Source organism: Bidens hawaiensis, unplaced genomic scaffold (genome assembly GCF_021521415.1).
Source record: "Bidens hawaiensis isolate Kalapana, Puna unplaced genomic scaffold, B.hawaiensis_p1.1 tig00065914_1, whole genome shotgun sequence".
Lineage (NCBI taxonomy): Eukaryota > Viridiplantae > Streptophyta > Magnoliopsida > Asterales > Asteraceae > Bidens > Bidens hawaiensis.
The window spans coordinates 1-23,373 of record NW_027501730.1 but is presented as its reverse complement, the minus strand read 5'-3'; the positions used below and the strand labels follow the sequence as shown (position 1 = coordinate 23,373).

General features: G+C 33.6%; 2 protein-coding genes across 2 annotated transcripts; both read right to left on the bottom strand.

The window, feature by feature from the left end:
* Positions 1 to 601: 601 nt before the first annotated feature.
* On the bottom strand, positions 602 to 9,609 carry LOC143604585 (putative LRR receptor-like serine/threonine-protein kinase At1g05700). Its single transcript, XM_077081016.1, has 7 exons — positions 8,714 to 9,609; positions 2,349 to 2,487; positions 2,195 to 2,266; positions 2,035 to 2,106; positions 1,041 to 1,121; positions 788 to 957; positions 602 to 687 (listed from the first exon to the last, which is right to left on the bottom strand). Exons 1-7 carry the CDS (start codon positions 9,060 to 9,062, stop codon positions 602 to 604), a joined length of 969 nt encoding a protein of 322 aa, XP_076937131.1. The 5' UTR covers positions 9,063 to 9,609.
* A 6,978-nt stretch (positions 9,610 to 16,587) lies between these two features.
* LOC143604584 (putative LRR receptor-like serine/threonine-protein kinase At1g05700) lies at positions 16,588 to 21,305 on the bottom strand. Its single transcript, XM_077081015.1, has 13 exons — positions 21,110 to 21,305; positions 20,526 to 21,039; positions 19,973 to 20,442; positions 19,647 to 19,788; positions 19,489 to 19,560; positions 19,328 to 19,399; positions 19,166 to 19,246; positions 18,925 to 19,082; positions 18,633 to 18,838; positions 17,610 to 17,736; positions 17,428 to 17,490; positions 17,134 to 17,326; positions 16,588 to 17,035 (listed from the first exon to the last, which is right to left on the bottom strand). The coding sequence occupies exons 1-13, from the start codon at positions 21,186 to 21,188 to the stop codon at positions 16,666 to 16,668; spliced, it is 2,547 nt and encodes an 848-aa protein (XP_076937130.1). The 5' UTR covers positions 21,189 to 21,305; the 3' UTR covers positions 16,588 to 16,665.
* Between the last annotated feature and the right edge of the window lie 2,068 nt (positions 21,306 to 23,373).

The following is a 23,373-nucleotide window of genomic DNA, read 5'->3' as shown; positions in this document are numbered from 1 at the left end:
TATATTATGTTGCTAGCTGTCTACCACTGTCTAAGTTGAGATATGTTGAATCTTGTTTAAGAGTGAAATGTTTTGACCTACATGCAAAGGCATATCATTACAGTGTACGTTGCATTGACATATGATTCTAAAGGGTCACACATTGAACAAATTTTATTGATTCACCGTATCAAGATAATGAGTATTGTTGTTTAGTAATACAACAAATATAATTTATTGAAACATGATTAAGTTTGTGTGTGCGTGTAAACATGTTTATGTATATAGTATATCAATTATATATGATGCATGATTGTCAGTAAAGTTCTTAGAGTACTCCAATTATTGTAAATCTTGACCGGTTAAGGATTAATCTAAATCATTTTAACCATATGGGTCAAGTTCACATTTCAACGTTGGTGAGACTAGACTCAATAAGTGTTCATATCCTCTCAATGTTATGATGTTTCTTGACATAACTAAGATGCTTAACTTAAACACATAACAGGTCATAGAAAGTTCATTTAATTTCAGTTATATACGTCCCAACAATTCAAATGAGAACATGGTGATCACATTATAGCATATAATTAAACTTTTCAACACGCATTATTCTTGAAACTTATATAAACCTTAAATCATGAAGTATGAACTCACCATCATTAGAATAACCTACGTGTTGGTCGTTGTTCACTCTTTGTTGGCCTCCTAAAAGTCAATTTAATCATTAATATATGCATACATGCATACATACATATATACATATATATATATTAATTATAACGTTCATAATAACAATGTTATGTACCTTTTGTTTTCCGTTGTTTAATTATCCATACGATGGCTAATGCAATTAATAGCATGATGACACCACCAATTGTTGTTGTTGTCACCGGAATAACAACGTTAGTACCCTTACTTTTTCCGCATGAACCCTCAAGACATGAGCTTTTATCTTCCTCACTGATGGATTCAATGCTGATAATGCAATTAATGTTAGAACAAAGGGTGATCTGTTTGATTTTTCTTACGGTTTAGTTTAGAAGTGAGGAGCAAATTACCTTAGAAACAATGATCCTTTCTTTGACTTTGCTAGAAGTTCTGCTGGAAGTGGTCTTGTGAAATTGTTTCCTTTTAAGTTTCTACAAGGAAGACCATGTAAAATCATTATGCATTGTGTGAAAGCTTCTGATCTAGTTAGCTGTATAACATCTAGAGTTTATGGTTTCTTCATGTATGGGGGTTCCTTTATCTAGTTTTATTATTTAGCATATATTCTATATAAAATGATGAGTGAAACTCATTTTGTACATATGTTGGCTGACTAATAGTGAAGAAAAAGAAACACATAGAAGAGTTATATTCTATTTAGAGAAGGATTAGGAAATGGTTATTTTGATTGGCGTGCCTGCATTATTTATCTGTTTAGTGTAGTTGATTGTTTACATTTTATGTAGTTGCTACGTTCCCTTCTCTAGCATGTCTCCCCAGTTGTGTGTTTATTAGCGGTATCACGAGGAAATAGTGGTTCTATACTGAAATCATACTCAGGCTGGAAACGTCATCTAACTCGTCTTTGTGGGAGACACATTTTTTTGTTGTAAATGGGTATGCATGGTGACCCTGATCCTAACATTTCAATAAATTTCTAATGACAGTTCTATAAAGTACACAAAGTTGTTCAACTGAGTGCGCCACGTGTTGTACCCAGTCATTGCCCCAGAACCCCACCAAGGGTGCGCAACCTCCTTAATTCTCCAGGCTCGTTTTTTCATGAATAAGAATAGCCATGAGCGAGTATGTAGCACATCCCTAACGCATGGCAAACTATACTCTTGTTTCCCGTTTGGTCTTTAAAGTAAATTTCAATTACCCAAATAGTTTGATGGCACTAAATACACCAACATTTAAAGTATAGAGTTTGTTCACGTAGTAGGGTCACTTTACTTTCTTTCCATAGTTAGCTCATCTTACTACATAAAACGAGGACTGAACCTCCAAATAATAGATAGAAATTATATCTCCAATATGTGATTTTAGATACAGTGGGCTTACAGAATCCTCAAGTGGTCTTGTTGAGCGAGAAACTCTGGCACATCACCTGTCAAGTTATTGTCGGACAAGTCTCTGAAGAAGAAACAAGGAGAAGTACGCACTTTGAGAAACACCTTAATTTGTTAAAAAAGACTAGAAATAAAAGACAAAAACAACTTACAATGATTCTATCATAGTGAGATTTGCTAAGGCAGTTGCTATTTCTCCACTTAACCGGCTAGAAGAAAGATTCCTGCATTAAATTTGCTCGAGTAATTGTGTGTGGTTGCAAAATGGAACTATTACAAAGTGTTCTCATTAAATGGAATACATACAAGGAAATAATTTTAGCTGCTTGTAAGTCATTAAAGTTGCAGCCAAGACCATCCCAAAGAGATTCACGTGGGATACATGGATCGCCTTGCCAGTTTCTCTTTAACCCATATGTTGACTTGATATTCCAGATTGCAGCAGCTAGTTTAACAAAGAGACAAGGGGGTAAGATATGTTTAAATGTAAATTAACGAATGCTACAAGTCATAGTTATCAAAGGTGCTAGGCGCACTTAAGGTGCATAGGCCTCACATGGGGCCTAGGCGCGACGCACAAAATAAGTGAGGGCCTAAGACAAAAATAGCACACTTAAATAAATATAATATAAATATATGATGTATTAGAAAACTAATACTATTCTTCATATATAATAAACAAAGGCCAGTGGCACCAAAAGCTCTAAAAGTGTCGAGATTCAAATGTAATTTCAAAACTTGAATAACAAATTGTTCAAAGTAAAGTACCAAAATGTTCAATACATAAAAACCAAAAGGTCAAAAGGTAATACTCCCTCCGTCCCAATTTAAATGTCCTAGTTTGACATTTTCGGTCTTTCTTGTTTAACTTTGACCGAAAATATTTTTGTTTGTGTTATATAATACTTGATGTAAAATATATGAATGGATTGAGTTTTAAATGTATTTTACATTGATATAATTTTCATCAAGTATTATATGACACGAACAAAAATATTTACGGTCAAAGTTGCAAAAAAAAGACTTGAAAAGTCAAACTAGGACATTTAAATTGGGACGGAGTGAGTAAATAGTAAACGTTCAAATGACTATTGTTCTTGATCCGTCATCAATGCCAGTAGAGGTGTTGTCACCTTCAAGAAGCGAGGGCCTAGGAACTAGAAGCGCAAATATTGGGTCTGGCCTGAAAAAATGGGCCTAGGCGCAAGAGGCGAGGGTTTTTAATAACTATGCTACTTGTAACATATATCGTATTTAATAAATAAGTTGTGTTCCCATACGTCGACTTCCAGTGAAGTCTAAAGTTTTGTTTCCCGATCTCTCCTATTAAATAACTGTTGAAACAAATGAAATATTGAAACAAATAAAATATTTATTAAAAGGATTCAAGGGATCAACAAGATGGGCTCTCATTTACATCATATCTCATGCTTATAGGGTTAAATATTTGGTTTCCATTGTTCCAAAAATTACAGTCATTGACAATTTCTTTACTTTAATTAACATCATTGTACGATAGTATAACTAGATGTTTCTTTTCTCTTGTAAATCATATTGTGCAATACAAATTTTCTTTTAATACAATTTTCTTTTCAATTATCTTTTGATAAAATGGTATCAAAGCATGGTTTTTATTGACCTGCTCATCATCTACCAAGTTCACAATCAGCCATAACCCACAACCTGTCACCATGTTTGAAGACGGTAACGGTGACCTATCCTTACAACTCGCCAATTTTCTCAAACATGGGATTAATTCCCATCCAAGAAGCCCCAAACTTTCTGATAGCCTACAGATTAATCTCAAACTCAACAGCCAAAATTATACACTATGGACCCGAATGATTCGGGTTGCCATAGGCGGAAAATGGAAAGCCTTGTTGAAACATTTAAACTCAAATCCGCCAAATCAGAACGATGAATCCTATGACAATTGGAACAAGACGACTTAGTCGTTTTTTCATGGCTAATCCAGAATATTGAACCGGTGCTCGCCGGCAACCTAACCGAATTTCCCACAGCAAAGTCATTGTGGGATGCTCTGGTGGTCACCTATAGCAGTGGTAGAGACAAGCTGCAGACATTCAACCTTCACATTAAAGCTAAAGACATCAAACAGAATGAAAATTCCCTTGAAGATTTTTGGATTACACTACAAGGGATATGGGTGAAACTGATCGAATCGATTCAAACCCCATGAAATGTCCAGAAGACATCCAAACATACTCCAAGATTAGGTCTATACAGAAACTTTTTCAATTCTAAATGCCATAGACCGAAAATATGACCCCGTTAAAAGGGAAATACTTCGGTTAGAACCCTTCCCAACTGCATAGGCGGCTTACGCGACTATCCATAAAGAGGTCTCTCACCAAGATACTTTGGGAACAACGTTTACTGATACAAGTGACTTAGCAGCCGAGTTAAGTGCCTCTAAACAAGATGAGTTGGGCTTGTATCAAAGAGTAATCGTTGATTCGACGGGAAAAAAATCTAACCATCAATTAAAGAAGACAGGTCTCGCCTTAGGTGTACTCACTGTGGAATGACAAAACATACCAAAGAACAATGCTTCAGGCTTGTCGGTTATCCTGAGTGGTGGTCGGTCACAAAAAGGGCATCAAGACTATCGGACAGGAGACGGGTAAAGCTTCCTTTGTCGTGAGTAGCAGTGAAGGCACCAACACCGGTAATAATGATCAGAACCCTACTGGATTTGGGGGAGTGGCTATGACGCAAGATGAAGAAGAACATGGGGAATTTTCCATGACCACATGTATTGGGTTTGAGAGAGACATCTCGAAACCTACTGTTATCTCCATGTTTATTGCAATTTATCATCTGATGAGTTAAAAATGCTAAAAGCCACTAGTTCTGATTACTTTATTAAAAAAAATTTCATGAATTCCAAAAATTATACATATTTTAGTGGTTTGACTTTTATGGCTCAAAATTATAATGGAAGAAAACAAGAACAACCATGAACACTTGATTGCGGGGCCACCGATACTATGAGTTACAATTTATCTGCGTTCCGTCATTGTCACATAAACTCCTATTAATAAGTCATCTAACAAAATAGTTAAATTATTCGGTCCTCATGCAACCCACATTTTGTATTTTACAGGATACCAGGACAGGAGCGATCATTAGGCATGCACTGAAAGACAAGGGTTGTACTACGTGGATGAGGTGACTCAAAGTGGCACCTTAATGCTTTCTCTTGGAACAATAGAACATGAAGCCTGGCTATGGCATGGAAGATTGTGGCATCCATCTATGGGTTATTTACATATTTTATCTCCTAATTTATTTCCTTCCAATTGTAAAACACATTGTGAGACTTGTGTGTTAGCAAAAAGTCATCGAAAAAACCTTTAGACCAAATAACACAAGGGTTGATTTACCTTTTTCATTAATCTACTCGGGCGTATGGGTCCCGCCCCAATCATTGAGGGACAAAACCTACGTTTTTTCATGATATTTGTGGATGATTATACATGAATGACGTGGGCGTACCTATTAAAGAATAAATCTGAAGTCTTTGAAAATTCAAGATTTTTTACACCATGATCCAAACTCAAATTCAGAAAAACATTCAAATTTATCGTTCAGATAATGGAGGGGAATTTGTTAACATCGATATTAATTTTTTTTTTCCAAACAAAAGGCATAATTCATCAAACCACTTGCACTCATACTCCAGAAAAAAATAGTGTCACAGAAAGAAAGAACCGCATACTGTTAGAAATAACCATGGCCCTTCTAATAGAATCACATGTTCCAAAGATTTTTTTGCCACAAGCCCTGGCTACGGCCACTTATCTTATTAACCGACTTCCCACTCAAATCCTAAAAACAATAACCCCGTTACTAGTTCTTTCGAAAACCATAAAACCTCACTCCATTCTTACACTTGAATCACAAATTTTTGGATGCACTGTTTTCGTCCACATACCCAATACGAACTCGATCCATACGCTGAAAAATGTGTCTTTGTTGGGTATGGAATAAATCAAAAGGGATATCGATGCTACAATCCAAAAACTCGGCACATGTTCACCAATATGAACTGCGATTTTCTTGAAATCGAGTATTATTATGCCTCCGAACACAATGGTTAGGGGGAGAGACAATGTCTTGACACATTAAGTTGGTTAAGATATGTGACATATGAAGAATGGAGAAGCCACCAAAATGAGTCACATCCCTCCAGACATACAGAAGACCTGAATATCAGTGTCACCCAAGAAACTGCTCCCAACCTGATACCCAAGATAAGTAATACTCCACCTGATCCTATTACTCTACCTAATCTTGTAAAAATCTCTGAAAAGATTACTAACAAACAATAGAACAAGATGATAGTATATATGACAGATTATTCTCCCATATAAGAAGACACAACAGGAAGATATGAGTTGCCACGTTGAACAACTCGGGGAGTCCCACCTAAAAGATTTCCTCCAGAAAAGGCGTCTCGGGGAAGTAGATACCATATAGCTAACATAGTCGATGAAAAATTATCCATTGAGGCCAAGGCTTTCTCCCCGTCTTTGTATGCTAAGGAAATCCCTACGAGAGCAAGCCTTGAAATCAAAGCATTGGAAAGAAGCAATGGAAGATGAGATGAGAGCTTTGATAAAAAAAACAACACATGGGAAAATGTGTCTTGCCATTAGGGAAGAAAGTAGTTGGGTGTCGTTGGGTCTATACAATTAAATACAAACTAGATGGTACAATTGAAAGATACAAAGCTAGGTTGGTAGCTAAAGGACACTCAACGTACGGGATTGATTACTCTGAAACTTTTTCTCCGGTTGCAAAGATTAATATGATCTGTGTTCTTTTTCCGTGGCTGCGAATAAAGAATGGCCATTTCACCAATTTGATGTAAAAAATGCTTTCTTACATGGAGAGCTAAAAGTAGAAGTTTAAATGGAAGCTCTACATGGATTCACAATTAACTTTGCAGAAAGAGAAGTATGTAGTTTAAAAAAATCTCTTTACGGTTTAAAACAGACCCCTAGAGCATGGTTTGGCAGGTTCACCTTAGCCATGAATAACTATGGATTCAAGCAAAGTAATACTAATCATACACAATTCTCAAACATAGAAACGACCTCATAACCTGTCTAATAATTTACGTCGATGATATGATTATTACAAGTAATGACCATGAAGAAATGGCTAGACTAAAGAAAAGATTGTTTATAGAGTTTGAAATGAAAGACCTAGGGAGGATTAAATACTTTCTTGGAATTGAAGTTCGAAGATCGAAACGGGGAATCTTCATGTGTCAAAAGATGTATGTTCTCGACTTACTAGCAGAAGTTGGTATGATCGATTGCAAACCAGCAGATAATCCTATGGTTGTGAATCAGAAGCTTTATATGGAAGAAAACGCAGAGCAAGAAAACAAAGGAAGATACTAACGAATGGTAGGAAAACTGATATATCTCTCACACACCCGACCCGATATAACATATGTTGTAGCCTGTAGGAGTGATAAGTCAATTTATGCATCAACCCCAAAGTGCTCATACAAAAGCAGTCTTAAGAATATTAAGATATCTCAAAGGGACGGTTGGCCGTGGAGTCTTGTTCAATCCTAATGGGCATCTAGAAACTCAGTTGTACACCGATGCAGATTAGACAGGAGATAAGGGAAATCGAAGGTAAACATCAGGATACTTTACCATATTCGTTGGAAATCTCGTTACTCGGAGAAGAAAAAACAAAAGGTGGTGGCTCTTTCAAGTGTTGAAGCTGAAAATTTAGATGTATAAACAAGGGTTACCTGAAATATTATGGGTATAAAGGCTCTTAACTGAGATCGGTATCCACCACAAGAAACTAGTGAGATTATATGTGATAATAAAGCAACCATCCAAATATCAGAAAACCCAGTACAACACGATCGAACGAAGCACAAAGAGGTGGATGGAAACTTCATTAAAGAAAAGTTGGAAGAAAAAATCATCTCACTACCATTTGTTCGGTAAGAAGACCAACTTGCTGATATTTTAACAAAAGGCGTTAGTAAATGAATCCTACATAAGTGTCTAGACAAATTTAATTTTTGAAATCCTACTATTCAACTTGAGGGGCGTGTTGAAACAAATAAAATATTTATTAAAATGATTCAAGGGATCAACAAGATTGGCTCTCATTTACATCATATTCCATGTTTATAGGGTCAAATATTTGGTTTCCATTGATCCAAGAATTGTTTACTTTAATTAACATCATTGTACAATAGTATATATATAACTAGAGGTTTCTTTTCTCTTGTAAATCATCTCATGCAATAAAATTTTCCTTTCAATACAATTTTTTTTTCAATTATCTTTTGATAAGAATAACTATCTCTCCTACAAAATATATATAGATGATTTTAATTAATTAGATACCTAAAATTTATTCTAATATTACCGAACTTATTAAATCATAAAAAATTCCAATTATATCTTATTATAAAATACAATTTTATAATTCTTAAATCTTCATTATTTATTATTTGTAATTCTTGAAGATTATTTTTTATTTAAGCAAAGGCTGATGACATTCAACGTACACATCTTTATGAAAACTGTTGGTTTATAACATTTTGGATTAATTTAACTCATGTAATAGATGTGTTTCTAAGCAAGTATATAATATATGCATACCATCCTGGTCTTCTGTTTGATGTCGTTGGAACTGCTTTACACGGTATATCTCCATTGCATTAACGAGAGGGGGGAGGGTTGAATTAAGTGTTTTATTTATTTTAAGCGTATAGCTCGAGAAACCAGTACGAGGAAGTTTGCTTTCAATGGTGATGCTGTTAGTTGATGGAGAAAGTGGTCCGTACCAAAAGTCCTCATCCAGATAAATATTGAATTCTCTAGTCTCGTTGCTTTTTAGGATTTCAACTTCAGCAAAGTGAAGATAGAAGAAATACTTTTCGTTGATAGTAGTATTAAACTTCAAGTATATATCATCTGTGGAGATAGTAGGTGTAACGGCAGTGCTCATGACTTTTGATGGTACTTTTGAATACCCTAGAGATATTGTGTCAAAAGTCTTTGCAACTCTAGTGCCAAGCACAGTCCACCGATACCAAGTTCGGTCATACTAATCATCTGCGTACCTTTGTCAGCAAAAAAATGAATATAACATAATTACAAAGTTAGTCGCCTAGCACGGAAAATTCATATAATAAGAAATTTAAAATTCTGACCTGACTTGTTCAGTTGAACCAAAATCGGCGCGGTTATGAGACAGTTGAAGTGATGCTGATGGAGGCTCATCCATGGTGATATCCATAAACCTCAGTTCTATTGCTGAAATGAAAGGATTTGATTCACCTGTCTTTACAAGGCAGATGTGTACGTATTCTGATGAGGCCAGGTGTATTATCTCACGGTAAAGTTCATCAGACGGATCTGTACTATAAACTCGTGACCAAAAATCAGCTCCAAGAAAGAGATCAAAATCTTGGGTTTGATTTTTAGAGTCATAGTTCCCGTACTTGAACCACGCCCTTATCAAATACCTATTATTCTTCCCTTGTTTGGGTTTGAGAGTGTAGCAGCTTCGGTTACTATAGACATATTCAGGCAATATTTCTTCATTTACTCCACCTTCAAAATATTAATTATAACTTATTATATATTAGTTTGGTAATTGTTAATGGGCCATATTACCCTTACTAACTAATAAAGGGTTTCCTCTTAGGTGGATATATATAGAGATTAATATTAACATCATAACCTAATCACACACACATAACAATTTTGTGTGCATCCTCTCTCCTAAAACCGGGTTCCTCTTAAGAACCCTAACATCATCCTTAACTATACATCCTAAAGGGGAACTCGATCAAGATGTCAAACATGTCGACTACATCATACACTGTTGCCATTACTACTATCTCTGCTGTAACAGGTTCATAGGTTTAATATTTATCATATTTTCTATAACTTACATAAAAACCTGATTAACACAAAGTTAAACATCATATGTGAGATAATATATGGTTTTAAAAGAGAATGAATTCGTATTATGTTGGATTACTACTAGATAACATTTTTGTTATATAGTACAACTTTTACCATACACGTGTGTATCATGTGATACGATATATAAGAAGTTAGACAATTATAAAAAGTTGTGCTCTCGGATTTGTTGTATAACTTTGTATACTTCGTATTCGTCACACATGTACAGTAAAAATCTTCTTACTACTATACTATATTAAAGCAAACCTATTTGGACATAGACATCATTTTAAGGCGTTTACACAGACAAACTTTCTTATATAAAACCTAATATTTCTATATTAAATAAAATCAAAACTCAATTACTTTATGGATTAAGTTAAAATTAATTAAACTTGAAAACCAATTTTAATCTATTCATTAACTAACTTTAGAACTCGTGTGATGCACATGATACTTAAAAGAAATACAATTAAACTATAGAAATTAAATGATTAAATTATAAAAAACTTATATTTTATCAAATTAAATAGAAGTTCAAATTATTTTTTTAATGGAATATTCATACGAATACATGGTGCATTCTCACACAATTTCATAATCACAAAAAAGATGCACCTAGTGATTTTATAAGTTCTAATTATATTTCTTTATGTAATAGCGAATTAAAACAAAAGATGATAAGATGTTTCATTATAAATTACATAAATAGAGAACATCATATATAAAATTAGCATGATTAAAATACGTTGTTGTATTTCATATTTGAAAGAGATGGATGAGAAATTCATGGATTCATGGAGGTTGCATGGACACGTGATAATAAAATTGCTATTTATTCATAATTTCTTATTTTTATCTTTCTAAACCTATAAATATCGTTCATTAATTTTTATCACATTCATCTCTTACACTAAAAAATGTTTATAAATTGATTTAATAAAAAAAGATAGAAATGAATTCATTAAAGATATAAATGTTTTCATTATACTGACATAAATACATGTATATTTTTAATCTCTATAATTTAAGTTATTGGTTATTTAATTAAATGATGGATTGATATATTTTAATTACATTGACATAAATAAGTTTTCATTAAAGATAAGAAAATAGTTTGGGCAACCGGGGGAGTTTGCCGATGAAAATAACCAGTTTACGCCCCCCTCTCCTTCTCAATTGCATCAAAGTTTGTCTTCGATTGCGTCGGGACATGCAAAATGAACAATATGTCGTCGAATACCATTCAGCTGGAAGTACTCTGGTCGGTTGACAAGGAAGAACGTGCTTCTTTCCGAAACCCCTTGCCCAGATCCTTTGGCTTACGGGATTGTTTTAATCAGCCGATGAGATGGGGCGGAGGTTGCGGTTGCCGTGGAAAGATGTCGACAGAGGTAGGGTAAATGATGAAGTAGGAAGATGAATAAGCCTTATATTATTATTATTATTACAAATTTAATTAACATGAATGAATTTGACATTAACTAAAAGGTCAATAAAAGTGAGTATATATGATATTTTCAAATTTAGTTGGGTATCTATAGTATCTATAAACGAAACCATAAAAATCATACGTGTCGCGATATGGTTGCACCCATTTTTTTGGAATCACCAGATTTGCTTAGTTTTTTAAATGGAGGACTCTCATGCATTTGACCTGAATTCACAGGTATAGGTCTTATCAAACCAAGATATATATTCCTTAAACGGGTTATAATATATCATTAAATTAAAAATTATTCTTACCATCCTATAAAATAGGATATACTAAAAATTATTATATGATTTTTTTCAAATATTATTTATAATTAAGAAACAATTTTATAGTAAAAAAAATAAGCGGGTTGTGGGTTTCATCAAACCCAGATAACTTTTAAACCAGGTTATAACATCTTAGTTATTTGTGAAACCCTTTTATCATCAAACTATAAGTATATTATAAATTTGCTAACAATAAATAAAATTAAACTCCAAAAAAGTATATATATTTTAAAAACGAATAATGTAAAACAGTTCCCATAATACGGGGGATAAAAACTATCTATCTATAATATATATAAACGAAACCATAAAAATCTTAGATGTCGCGATATGGTCTCTCCCTCTTTTTTTGGTGTCACTAGATTTGTTTGATTTTTAAATGAAGGCTTCTCATGCATACTTATAAGGATAGATATGAAATTATTCCAAAAAAAATCCAAACTTATTAATGTCTCCATATAAATTTAAACAAACCATATATACAAGAGTAGTTTCATAATTGCATAAGGTGTTTTCAGTAAAATTTAAATTCTACTTTAATTATGGTAGAGCGTTGGTCTTATGAGACAAAGGTCGCGGATTCGAGCCCCGCCGGGACTATAAATCTTTAAATTTAATTCAACACGTGTTTATCCCCTTTGCCTTTGACACTTTTGGTTTCTTAGCTCCGGATGTCGTGAACCTTTTGAATAAGGTTCAGAAAGTTGTGCATAGTAACGTATCAGCCCATAAGAATCGAAACTTTGTTTTTAAAAGGATTGTGTTTGCTATCCAAAAGGGGGTTGCGGGGCAGTTTGTTGTCCGCTTACCTGCCACTTCATTGTAAATCGTTTGGATGTTTCTATTATATTGGAATGTTAAATCATTATGGTACCAATGTTTTTACATTTTTTTTAGAATCATGACTTTTTTTGTGTTTAGGTACCGCACTTTCTAAATTTAAGAGCCTCGTTGTTCGACTCTATCAAAATTATGTTGTCTTAACCGAGCCCATGATGGCTTCAGAGTAATTTGGCTTGGGCGTTCCCCGGAAAACCATACTACCGCTAGACAGTCGTTGGCAGCCACAAAAGCAAAATTTTCTGGCGTAACACACGGTGGCATGAAAACATGGGTATGTTTGGGATTCGAACTGACAACCTTACACAAGGCCTAGCTCAAATCTCTTACAAAATGCCTAGCTCAAACTTAATCCACCAAAAGTGGCACAAAAGAGGATCAAACTTGAGTCTCCACTAAAGAACCCAAGTCTTCTGCCACTAAGCTAGAAGTGATGGATACCAATGTTTTTATATATCTCCTTTTTTTTCAAATAAAAGACCATATAATTCATGGACATATAATTATTCCGGTGTTCCACGGGTATGTTATTTAAAATATGTTATACATATTATTCTAATATATAAACATCATAATATTTTCATTTATTATATCACATAACGTTAACTAGTAATTCAATCAAAGATAATATAAATTCATTTTCTTTTTATCATATATAATCTCACATTCATGTATTACGTCTATTTGCAGTTTTTCATTGTAATACGAAATACGTAATTTTAGCCATAAGCATGGTTGTAGATTTTGCAAGGCATTGCAAACTCAATTGACTAGTGAGTTGCGAGTCGTGGATGACTCGCCAAGTACTCGAACTAGGCGAAGAAAACCGGGGATTACTCATTAAGTAATCAACGCATGGGTGCTATGATTACAACCGTTGTCAAGAAAAATTTTGAGATTTATATATTATATTGTTTTCATTATGCAAAACACACATAATACACGAGAGATATAATAAGGGGAAAATGGTGCATGGTCTTCAACCAAAAGGTTGGTTTAGTGACAAAGGTGCATGGTTTTTAACCAAAAGGTTGTGAGTTCTAGTCTTAATTGATACATGTTAGAAATATTAGTTGTTAAAAAAATGACATAAGTCACACATTCAAGAAAAAGAGCCTTTGCCTTTATGTAAATAGATGGTTGGAGGAAGAAGTGCCAGAACCTCAAAAAAAGAGCAAAGATGATAGAGTCTTACAGGAAACGTTAAGCTTCGGAATTCATTGGAATGATCCCTCTCCCTCAGTTGCCTTCACTGCCCGTGAATCCCTAGCTAAACATGGTAGAAATAGTAATCATTAAAAAAGATAATAAATAACAAATGTATTTAAATAATATTAAATATATAAAAGAAGATTAATAAAATAATTAGTTGCGAAATGTTATTGAATTTCTTAAATTTTGTTGAGCGAAAAAATTCAGCCCCACTAATTAATCATCTTATTATTTTTATTTTTCATCGTATTTAACACGAATAGGACTTTTATTCAAAAAGTTCCCTAAAAGAAATGTCACCACGACACCACTTGCAATAATTACATATAGACAAACACGTAGACTTGAATTGTCAAATGTCTTTGTGAACAACGTGTAAGTTGTATTTTGGGATTCCTCATTTAAATGTCTTTGTGAATTGTCAAAAACTGAATAATTCATAACTTGAACCGTAGCTTATACTGAAATAAAAGGAGAAATAAAGATGGAAACAAGATAAACAAAACTTAAAATAAACTTTTAAAATTTGAATTAGAAGATCTCTGCATAAGCCCTTTAGGTGGAGGATTACTACTACAATACTTTTTGTATAAAATTCTTTTTATGAGGAGTTGCTACGTCTCTATAACGGCCGTATTTGAAGGGTTACCATTACAGATGGTCTTATTGCAAGACTGTGAGTGTTCTCTTGTGAAGATGGCAACGACATTAGAATTCCCTTTCAAAGAGACCAGCAGAGACCGCTGGTCCTAATAATGAAAATTTGACAGGAGCATTTAGTTGTTCCACTTGACTCATTCCTGTGCCTAATAACTGAACAAAAATAAATGATATGTTTGGAATGCTCTTATAATTACGGGCTCTTTCTAGTTGTTCCTCACCTTTCTGAGCCATCACATTGATTTAAACTGGTTTGGAACCGTTTACCTATTTATTTTATAATGGGTTATAAATCTGATTTATTTGTGAAACACCTTAATCATCAATAATTATTTATGAAAGGTCATGGGTCTTATCAAACCCTGATAACCCTTAAACAGATTATAACATCTTATTTATTTGTGAAATAGCCCCTTAATCATCAAACAATATTTTCGCAAGTCATGGGTCTCATAAACCCGGATAACCTTTAAACGGGTTACAACATCTAATCTACGTGTGAAACTCTTTCATCATCAAACCTTAATTTAATTTATCTCATCTACATATTCTCCGTCGCCAATCTATCATCTCCATCACCGGTTAACTTTCGATTACCACCTACTATCGTCAACCTCCAATCTCATGCATCAACCACCATCGTCACCTACATCAACGATCCCTTTTTCACAAGACATATATTTGTGTTCATGTTTATTCGTTTAAAAAAATCAACATTTTCGTATTCATTTATGTTTGTTCGTTAAAAATCTAAAAATCCTACACATATCAATTTTAAGAGCCCAAACATTAAAAAATAATGAACGTAACAGACTAATATATACACATTAAATTAAAACAAACTACATTAAAATAGAAAATAAATCATTACAAAATATAAAATAGCAAAATGATTGAAAATAAACGAACATAATCAAACATTAATGGATCATAATAGGTCCAATTATATTATAAATTTTTTTACAATAAATTAAATTAAAATCCAAAAATATATATTTAATGTATTAGAAACGATAAATTTTAAAAATCACCTTGATGTTGGGCACCAAAAGTTAGTTATATTATATTATAAACTAGTTTTTATCCCCCGTATTATGGGGGTTGTTTTATATTATTTCTTTCTAATATATATTTATTTTTTGAATTTTTTTTATTGTAAGGAAATTAATAATATACTTATGGTTTGATGATAAATTGTTTCACAAATAAATGAGATGTTATAACCCGGTTTAAAAGTTATTTGGGTTTGATGAGACCCAAGACCCGTTTATTTTTTACTATAAAATTGATTTTTTTAATTATAAATAATATATATCTTTTTTTAAATAAATCAGATATTAATTTTTAGTATATCCCTACTTTATAGGATTTTTATATCAAATATTTGGTGAGATTAGTTTTTAATTTAATGAGATGTTATGACGGGTTTAAGATATATATGGGTTTAATGAGACACATACCCGTGAATTCGGGTCAAATGCATGAGAAGCCTCCATTTAAAAAATCAAGCAAATCTGATGACTCCAAAAAAATGGGGAGTGACCATATCACGACACGTAAGATTTTTATGTTTGTTTATATATATATATATTATAGATAGGTATTATAATAACTTATTCATTTTAAGAATTTCATATGTTTTGATTTATAAGGGTGTTCAGTATTTAAGTCGAACTCAAGGAACTAAAAATTCAATTCATTTTGTATTCGAATTTGAAGGTTCGAATTTGATTTTTAATCATTCGAATTAGATCTAGTGGTCAAATTTAAAAAAGTCGTGTTCGATTCAAAACTCGAATTTAAATTATACATTTATTTAATATATATATATATATATATAATTTTTTTAAATTATAATTACATGTCTTATTTTTATTATAAACTAGCCGGGGCAGGTCGGTAAAACCCGGGTGGTGGTAAAATTCAAGCGTTATCGGTCTCGAGCGTTGAGACGGTAGGTCGACGCGAATTCGTTCGGTTTCTTTATGGTACTAGAACTAAAAACAAATTTGGAAGTCCATCGGTTTTTGTTACGTTCATTATGGTACTGGACCTTAACAAAATGTGGGTGCTGTAACTAAAACAAAAAAAAACACAAAACTGGACACCCTAACGTATGTGCGTTACATGAGCATATGACATGACTTCAAAGTATCAGAAATTCATTATCGTGGGATCAAATCGCTCATGGTTTCAAAGTTCAAGGACATGGATTCACTTTGACGTGTTCTTTCTGCTCGCAGACAGTGCTTCAGATCCATCACCACATCGTTCATGGTTGGCCTTTTTATGGATTTGGGAGAAACACAAGCAATTGCTGTTTCTACTACCGTCTCTGCAGTTTTGATGTCAAAACGACCATCTAATCTAGAATCAATTATAGTTTCAACATTTCCTACTTCATGTTGTGACTTAACCCATTGAACTATGTTAACGCCCTCTGATATTACTCGCCGGCTTGTAATCAGCTCTAGGAGTAGTACCCCAAAGCTATACACATCACTTTTCTCTGTCAACCTGGTGGTTGCGTGATACCTGCATTTTACATTTCAAGTAGAAGTGGTAAGATGCCATTGCCACATTTCGCTTTTAGTTAACTATAAAATTAAAAAATGTTGTCGACAAAAACTCACTCAGGGTCAAGGTACCCAAGAGTGCCAGCCACTTTTATTGATGTTATATGAGTGGCGTCTTCAGTAGCAAAAGCTCTAGACAATCCAAAATCAGCCAGTTTAGCGTGGAAGCCTTCATTCAACAATATGTTTGAAGGCTTCACATCTCTATGGACTATTGGTGGCCTACAACCATGATGCAGGTACGCTAGCCCTATAACATAGAGTAATGCATTCTAAATTTGTTATAGCATCAATTGATGCTTCAAAACCCAATAGTACAAGCTAGCCGTATTAAGTAGCCTAATTACTAACCTTCTGCTGCATCACATCCAATTTGTAACCTTCTTTCCCAGCTCAAGACAGTTGCACTTCCATCTGATCAGTCAAATGAAATGTAAAGCAATCTGCCCCATAGATACTACACTAGAATCTTGACAATATGACATGTAAATATGTACTTAATAAAGAAAGAAAGGTTAAGCAAATCTAATTACCAAATAGATGATCTCCTAAGTTTCCATTAGCCATGAATTCATATATGATTCCCTTGTGGTTGCGATCATCGCAGTACCCAACAAGTGAAGTAATGTTTGTATGATGAATTTTGATGAGAAGCTTGACCTGTTTTTGAAAATTTGTTAGCCATCAATGTTACGACTTAGGTTCATACTTTTCAATCTTAGAAAGTAAGTTTTTGTTTAAGCATCATTATTATTATTTTTATTAGTACATGTGTAAAGGTTTTTGTAGCATGTGGTCTCAGAAAGAGCTTATCAAGCTCTACCAATAGATTTTTTATGAGCGAGATTATACTGAGTTCTTTTGTGCAGGGTGCTCAAGGCCAGCTCAATGTTTCTGAGAGGCCTAAAATGAGATTTAAAATTGGGGCCATTTTCTAGTTAGGATGTCAAATATCAAGCAACCACGAATTGTTCTAATTCACATCAAATCAATCATATGTCACCTCTCAAACTCTCATGAAATCAATAGAGTTGCCTTTTTGATCATGAAAATTGTAATTAAACATAGCATGCGTGGTACTTCCAGATAAGAACCAACTAAAAATTAGCCACTGAATTTGAAGTAATCAGTGGTCCTTATTTGTCCTATGTATCCTTCAATTGCAAGCCATAAGAATTATATTTAAATAAAGGTTGTTAAAATATACTGTATATGACAATTGTAAGAAAATTCCAAGAAACCATAAAAATCCAAAAAGTAATAAACATTTTGAAATCGAACATACAAATCGACATGGTATCAAACTGAAATAGGGCCTAAAGTCTAGTTTATTATGAAAAAACGGGCCATAAAAATATGTAGTAGTAACTTCAGTTATAATAAGTAGGGGATAGTTAATTACATGTAGCGTAATTATGTGATTATATTGTAGTGTAATTACACTATGTTGTATATATAATTACACTATTTGATTCTCATTGTTAGAACGTTAATTTAGTTTGTATTTGATCTAAACCCGTAATAAGTAAAATAATTTATATCCTAAATATCTTTACCTCAGTTTGAAATTCTTTGTAACCTTGAGATGATGATTCAGAGAGCATCTTCACAGCAACTTGGTTATTCCCGACGGATCCACGGAACACACTTCCAAATCCTCCTCGTCCGATTTCATTCTGGAAGTTGTTAGTAATACTCACCACTTCGGAGTATGTAAACCTTTGTTTACTGGGTATGAAAAGCTCCTCCTTTTTGATCAAAGCTGCATTCATTAATTCAATTTAGCAAGTACTTTTCGATTTATAAATGTATAGGTGACATGATTACAAGGTTAAGAATACTGTAAACCTTTTCTTTTCATTTGTATAACTATCAATACGATGATGGACAATACCACGATGCCTCCAATAATTGGTGCTAAAATAACAACTATTTTATTATTGTTGTTTCTGCATGAACCCTTGAGACAAGAACTTTTTTCCTCATCAATGCCCTCTTCATCAGTACTGATTATGTAAAAAATGTTAGAACAATGAGGTTAATGTTGATTTGCTTTTGCTTAATTTCTTTTCTGAGGTAACTATCAAACCTCAACGATAACGATCCTTTCTTTGATTTTTCTAGAAGTTCTGCAGGAAGTGGTCGTGTGAAGTTGTTTCCCACTAAGTTACTACAAGGAAGACCATACAAGATTATTATGCATTATGTAAAATATTTTTACCCTAAAACAACAACAGGGCGGGTGGCTTACAGAATCCTCAAGTTATTTAGTTGAGCAAGAAAATTCGGCACATTTCCTGTCAACTTGTTGTAGGATAAGTCCCTGAAAAAGAAACAAAGAGAAATAAGCAGATTGTGCAAGTGAGCTTAATATATTAAAGATTATATATAACAATAAATGAAAGAAGTTACAATGATTCTATCATTGTGAGATTGGCCAAAGCAGTAGCTATCTCTCCAATCAATCCCCTAGAAGAGAGGTTCCTGCATTAAAGTTGGTTAATCAGTTAGAGTTATATTAAAATGAAACAATATATTATTCAGTGGTGGCTGTGAAGTGCAATACATACAGGGAAACGATTCTAGCTGCCCTCGAAGCATCATAGTTGCAGTTAAGACCAACCCAAACATTTTCCTGTGGAACACATGGATCTCCTTGCCAGTTCAATTTTGTTAACCCATAGGTTGACTTGGTACTCAAGATTGCAGCAGCTAATATTAACAATAAGGGAAATAGATGTGAGAAGACGATGAATCGATGATAATAGCATCAATTCGATCTCGTTATAATGTTTAAATGGATAGACCGTGAAAATAGCATCAATTGTCGTAAAATATATATTACAACAAAAAACATATTAGCTACTTCTACTTGTAGAGAATTATAGATATATACCATCTTGGTCATCTGTTTGGTTTTGCTGGAACTGCTTTAATTTATAAACCTCTACTGCGTTCAAGATAGGAGGGAGGGTTGAGTTTGAGGTTCTAACTAGACGTATAAGCTCAAAGAATGATGAATTTGAATATGTGTAAGCTTTTACGGTGGTTATGTTAGTTGATGGAGAAAATCTTCCAGTCCAGACATGGTTAATATAAATGTTGAATTCTCGCTTCTGATTGCTTTGTAGCATTTCAACTTCAGCAAAGTGAAGGTAGACGATAAGGTCAAAGTAGTCCTTAACCGTCCCGGTATAGTTTAATTGAAGTATAGAGTTGTTATCTATAGGTAACATGGCAGTGCTCATGACCTTTAATGGTACTTGTTCTTCAGTGAAAGATTTTAAAGAAACTGTATCAGAAGTGTGTACTGATTTATTCACCTTATAATAATACCATATTCTGTCAAACTTGTCATCTTTGTACCTGTTTTAGAATATAAGAAACAAATAGTGATCAGAAAGGTTAGAGTTATATACTAATAACGTTAAGAAATTAAAAATGCTAACCTGATCATTTCATTTGTAGCTAAACTATACCGCGCCTGCAGGATTAATGATGGTGATTGATATTCTTCATACATGGTGATATTCAAAAGCCTTAATTCTAAGGCTGTAATGAAAGGAACTCCCTGATCTGTGTTAACAAGGCAAACATGTATGTAATCTGATGAAGCTAGGTGTATCAACTCATGGTACATTTGAGTAACCGTAGCCCAATAATCTGCTCCAATAAAAAGATCAAACTGTGGGGGTTCACCTCTAGATTCATCGTAATAGAAAATCGCCCTTATCAAATACCTATTATTCTTCCCGTTTTGGGGTCTGAGAGTGTAGCAGTTTCTTTTATTTTCAGGAAAGCTTCTAATAGTGTTGAGCACACGTAGGTTATTGTTTTGAATGGCTTGTATGTCTTGAGTCACACCAGCATCTATGAAGCCATAGTCTGAAACATAGTTTATGCCTGTGCTGTTATCTGTATAATGTGACCCTTGCGGAATTCCACAATCTATGCTAATGAAGCCTGCTAAGAAAGGATTGAGAAATGAAAACATCATTAAAGACACATGATAAACAAGTGGTTCTTGTGGTACCTGATTGGTCGTCTTGAGCATAAATCATAGCAGCTACATGAAGAACTAGAATAGGAAAGAAAATTCTCAACACTTTCATTGCTAATGATAACTTAATTTGGAGCGTATGCGTAGTGTGTATAAGGAAGGTGTAATTGTGTAAATAGTATTTGATAATTGTAAATAATGTTTGTACAAGAGATTGGGTTATATACAAAACCCATATTTATATAATACGGGCTTGGTTCAAATACACAATCTTCTAAAACCAGAAAGTCGTCAGGAAGGGTATCAAGCGAACTCCGAAACTCAAACTAGCGGCTTGGAACCATCTCGTCAAACTCTACGATATTAGATTTTAGGTTTTCGCCTTTTCTAGCTTGTAGATTATAGATTTCTTTTCCCATATCTTTGTGTCTTTTTATTTATCATTTTTTTATTATTTGTTTTTGCCATTTATATTTTTTCTCTCCTTGACACTGTACTATTTTGTGTTCCATTTTGTTTTTATGCATTTCCTATATTTAGAGATTGTGTATCCTACTTAACTCTATATAGTAGTATTTTTAATATTTGTTTAATTAGTTACATTGTGAGTATTTTATGGTGGTTTGTATTGACGTTTTTCTTCTGTGAGGATTTTGTGATTTAATATCTTTGGTTGACATAGTTGGATTATTGTATTTCACATAGTTTATGTGTGTTTCTTTTTCAATTTTAAATAATTTGAAAATAGAAAAAACCGTTTTATATCATTTTCAGACATAGGAATCAGGCAATTGAAATAACTGAAAAACTATGTCTCCTAAAAGGATTTGAACCTCCAATCACTTATGAGTTAGACCAAATACTTGATTTGTATAGGAAAATATGTAATATGAAAATACGAAAACAAAAATAAATATCAATTACTGCAAATTCACAAATATTTGGTTGGTAAAAGTATTTCATGTTGGTTGCGTGTGTGTGGTCCTTTTAAATTAGATTTAAAATAGTATTAAGCCACACCGCAACGCGTTGCGGTGGGGAGCGAAAACCATTAAAAAAAACATTAAAACATTATCAAACCCGTGTGTTGATAGGCCGAGGGCGTTGGGCTCGTGCTTTGTGGTGGGATTGTTAGGACCGAACGAAAGTAGAACCTAAAAACTTCCGATCATGGCTATTTGTTGCGGCTTGTTAACACGTGAAAAATAGGCCGAAAAATTAAACACAAAAAATAATAACTAAGTCGTCTTATGACCGAAAAAGTTGAATAGGGATGATAGATGTAAAAAGGTTGAACAACACATGCGTGTTGCAAGCGTGTAAATTTGCAAATTTTAGACTAAAAAGGTTCTATGAAAATTTTGTATAAGATGAAAAGTATTAGAGAACAAAGTTGAAAGTAGAAAATTGTTGAGATTAAAAATAAAACATACTTTATGACAAATTTGTAAAAAAAAATATGAAAGAAAAATAAAAGAGAAATTTGAAAAAAAACACCTAATGCACAATGTACAACTCATTTATGCACTAAAACCTTTACAATTGTTTATATATAATAATTCTAACTATGGACGGTTGTTAAATAACAATTCAGATTGCCTACTGACAGTCCCATTGTTTTAATATATTTGTTCCTAATGAGCCGTGACTGATAGAAGTTTAAACTCTATTAGTCATTGGTCGTGAGAAAACTCAACCTGAACACCACCACCACAACTTGAACACCACTACTGACCACCACACCCCGGCGCACCACCACCACCACGTGAACACCACCACCAACTTACTCACCACAACCAACCACCACCACCACGTCGTCTTAAACCTTCATGTGTTAAGGATTTTCCTGATTCTCAACGATCAGACCAATGAACATTTCTCCATCCCCGTCTTCAGAGCCCTAATTCGCCGTCTGACTAGTTGGGTGCTCGCCGGATTTGCGACCCTCTTCTTCTACCGTTGCTGACTCCGACAATGGTTCCACAGTTCCAGCAATCTCAATAATTAAGGATTTTACTAGAAAAATGTTCGTAAATGTCTGATATAATAATGTTACAAATAGGTATGGGACGAAAATGTTGGGTTTATGGAAAAAGGAATTTTACGGCCCAAAACCATTTTTACGGCGACCGACGACCCTAACATCATTAGAATTATGTTAGTCGCGGGTCGTCGAGAGTAAATCTGCTAAAAGATTAGACCATCAGTAGCCAACTCGTTAATTGAGAGTGTTATTTGTAAAATAGTCAATAGTTGAGATTATTTAAATCTAATTTTTAAATAATCTCAACTATTGA

What these genes read in the sequence shown, in the direction of transcription:
- LOC143604584 (XM_077081015.1), bottom strand. Translation starts at nt 21,188, where the DNA reads ATGAAAGTGTTGAGAATTTTCTTTCCTATTCTAGTTCTTCATGTAGCT. An exon ending in GCTACAAATGAAATGATCAG is followed by an intron (nt 20,443 to 20,525) that starts GTTAGCATTTTT and finishes ATTCTAAAACAG; the next exon opens with GTACAAAGATGACAAGTTTG. An exon ending in CTTGGGTACCTTGACCCTGA is followed by an intron (nt 17,036 to 17,133) that starts GTGAGTTTTTGT and finishes TGTAAAATGCAG; the next exon opens with GTATCACGCAACCACCAGGT.
- LOC143604585 (XM_077081016.1), bottom strand. Translation starts at nt 9,062, where the DNA reads ATGAGCACTGCCGTTACACCTACTATCTCCACAGATGATATATACTTG. An exon ending in GCAGCTAAAATTATTTCCTT is followed by an intron (nt 2,267 to 2,348) that starts GTATGTATTCCA and finishes AATTTAATGCAG; the next exon opens with GAATCTTTCTTCTAGCCGGT. An exon ending in AAAGGATCATTGTTTCTAAG is followed by an intron (nt 958 to 1,040) that starts GTAATTTGCTCC and finishes TTGCATTATCAG; the next exon opens with CATTGAATCCATCAGTGAGG.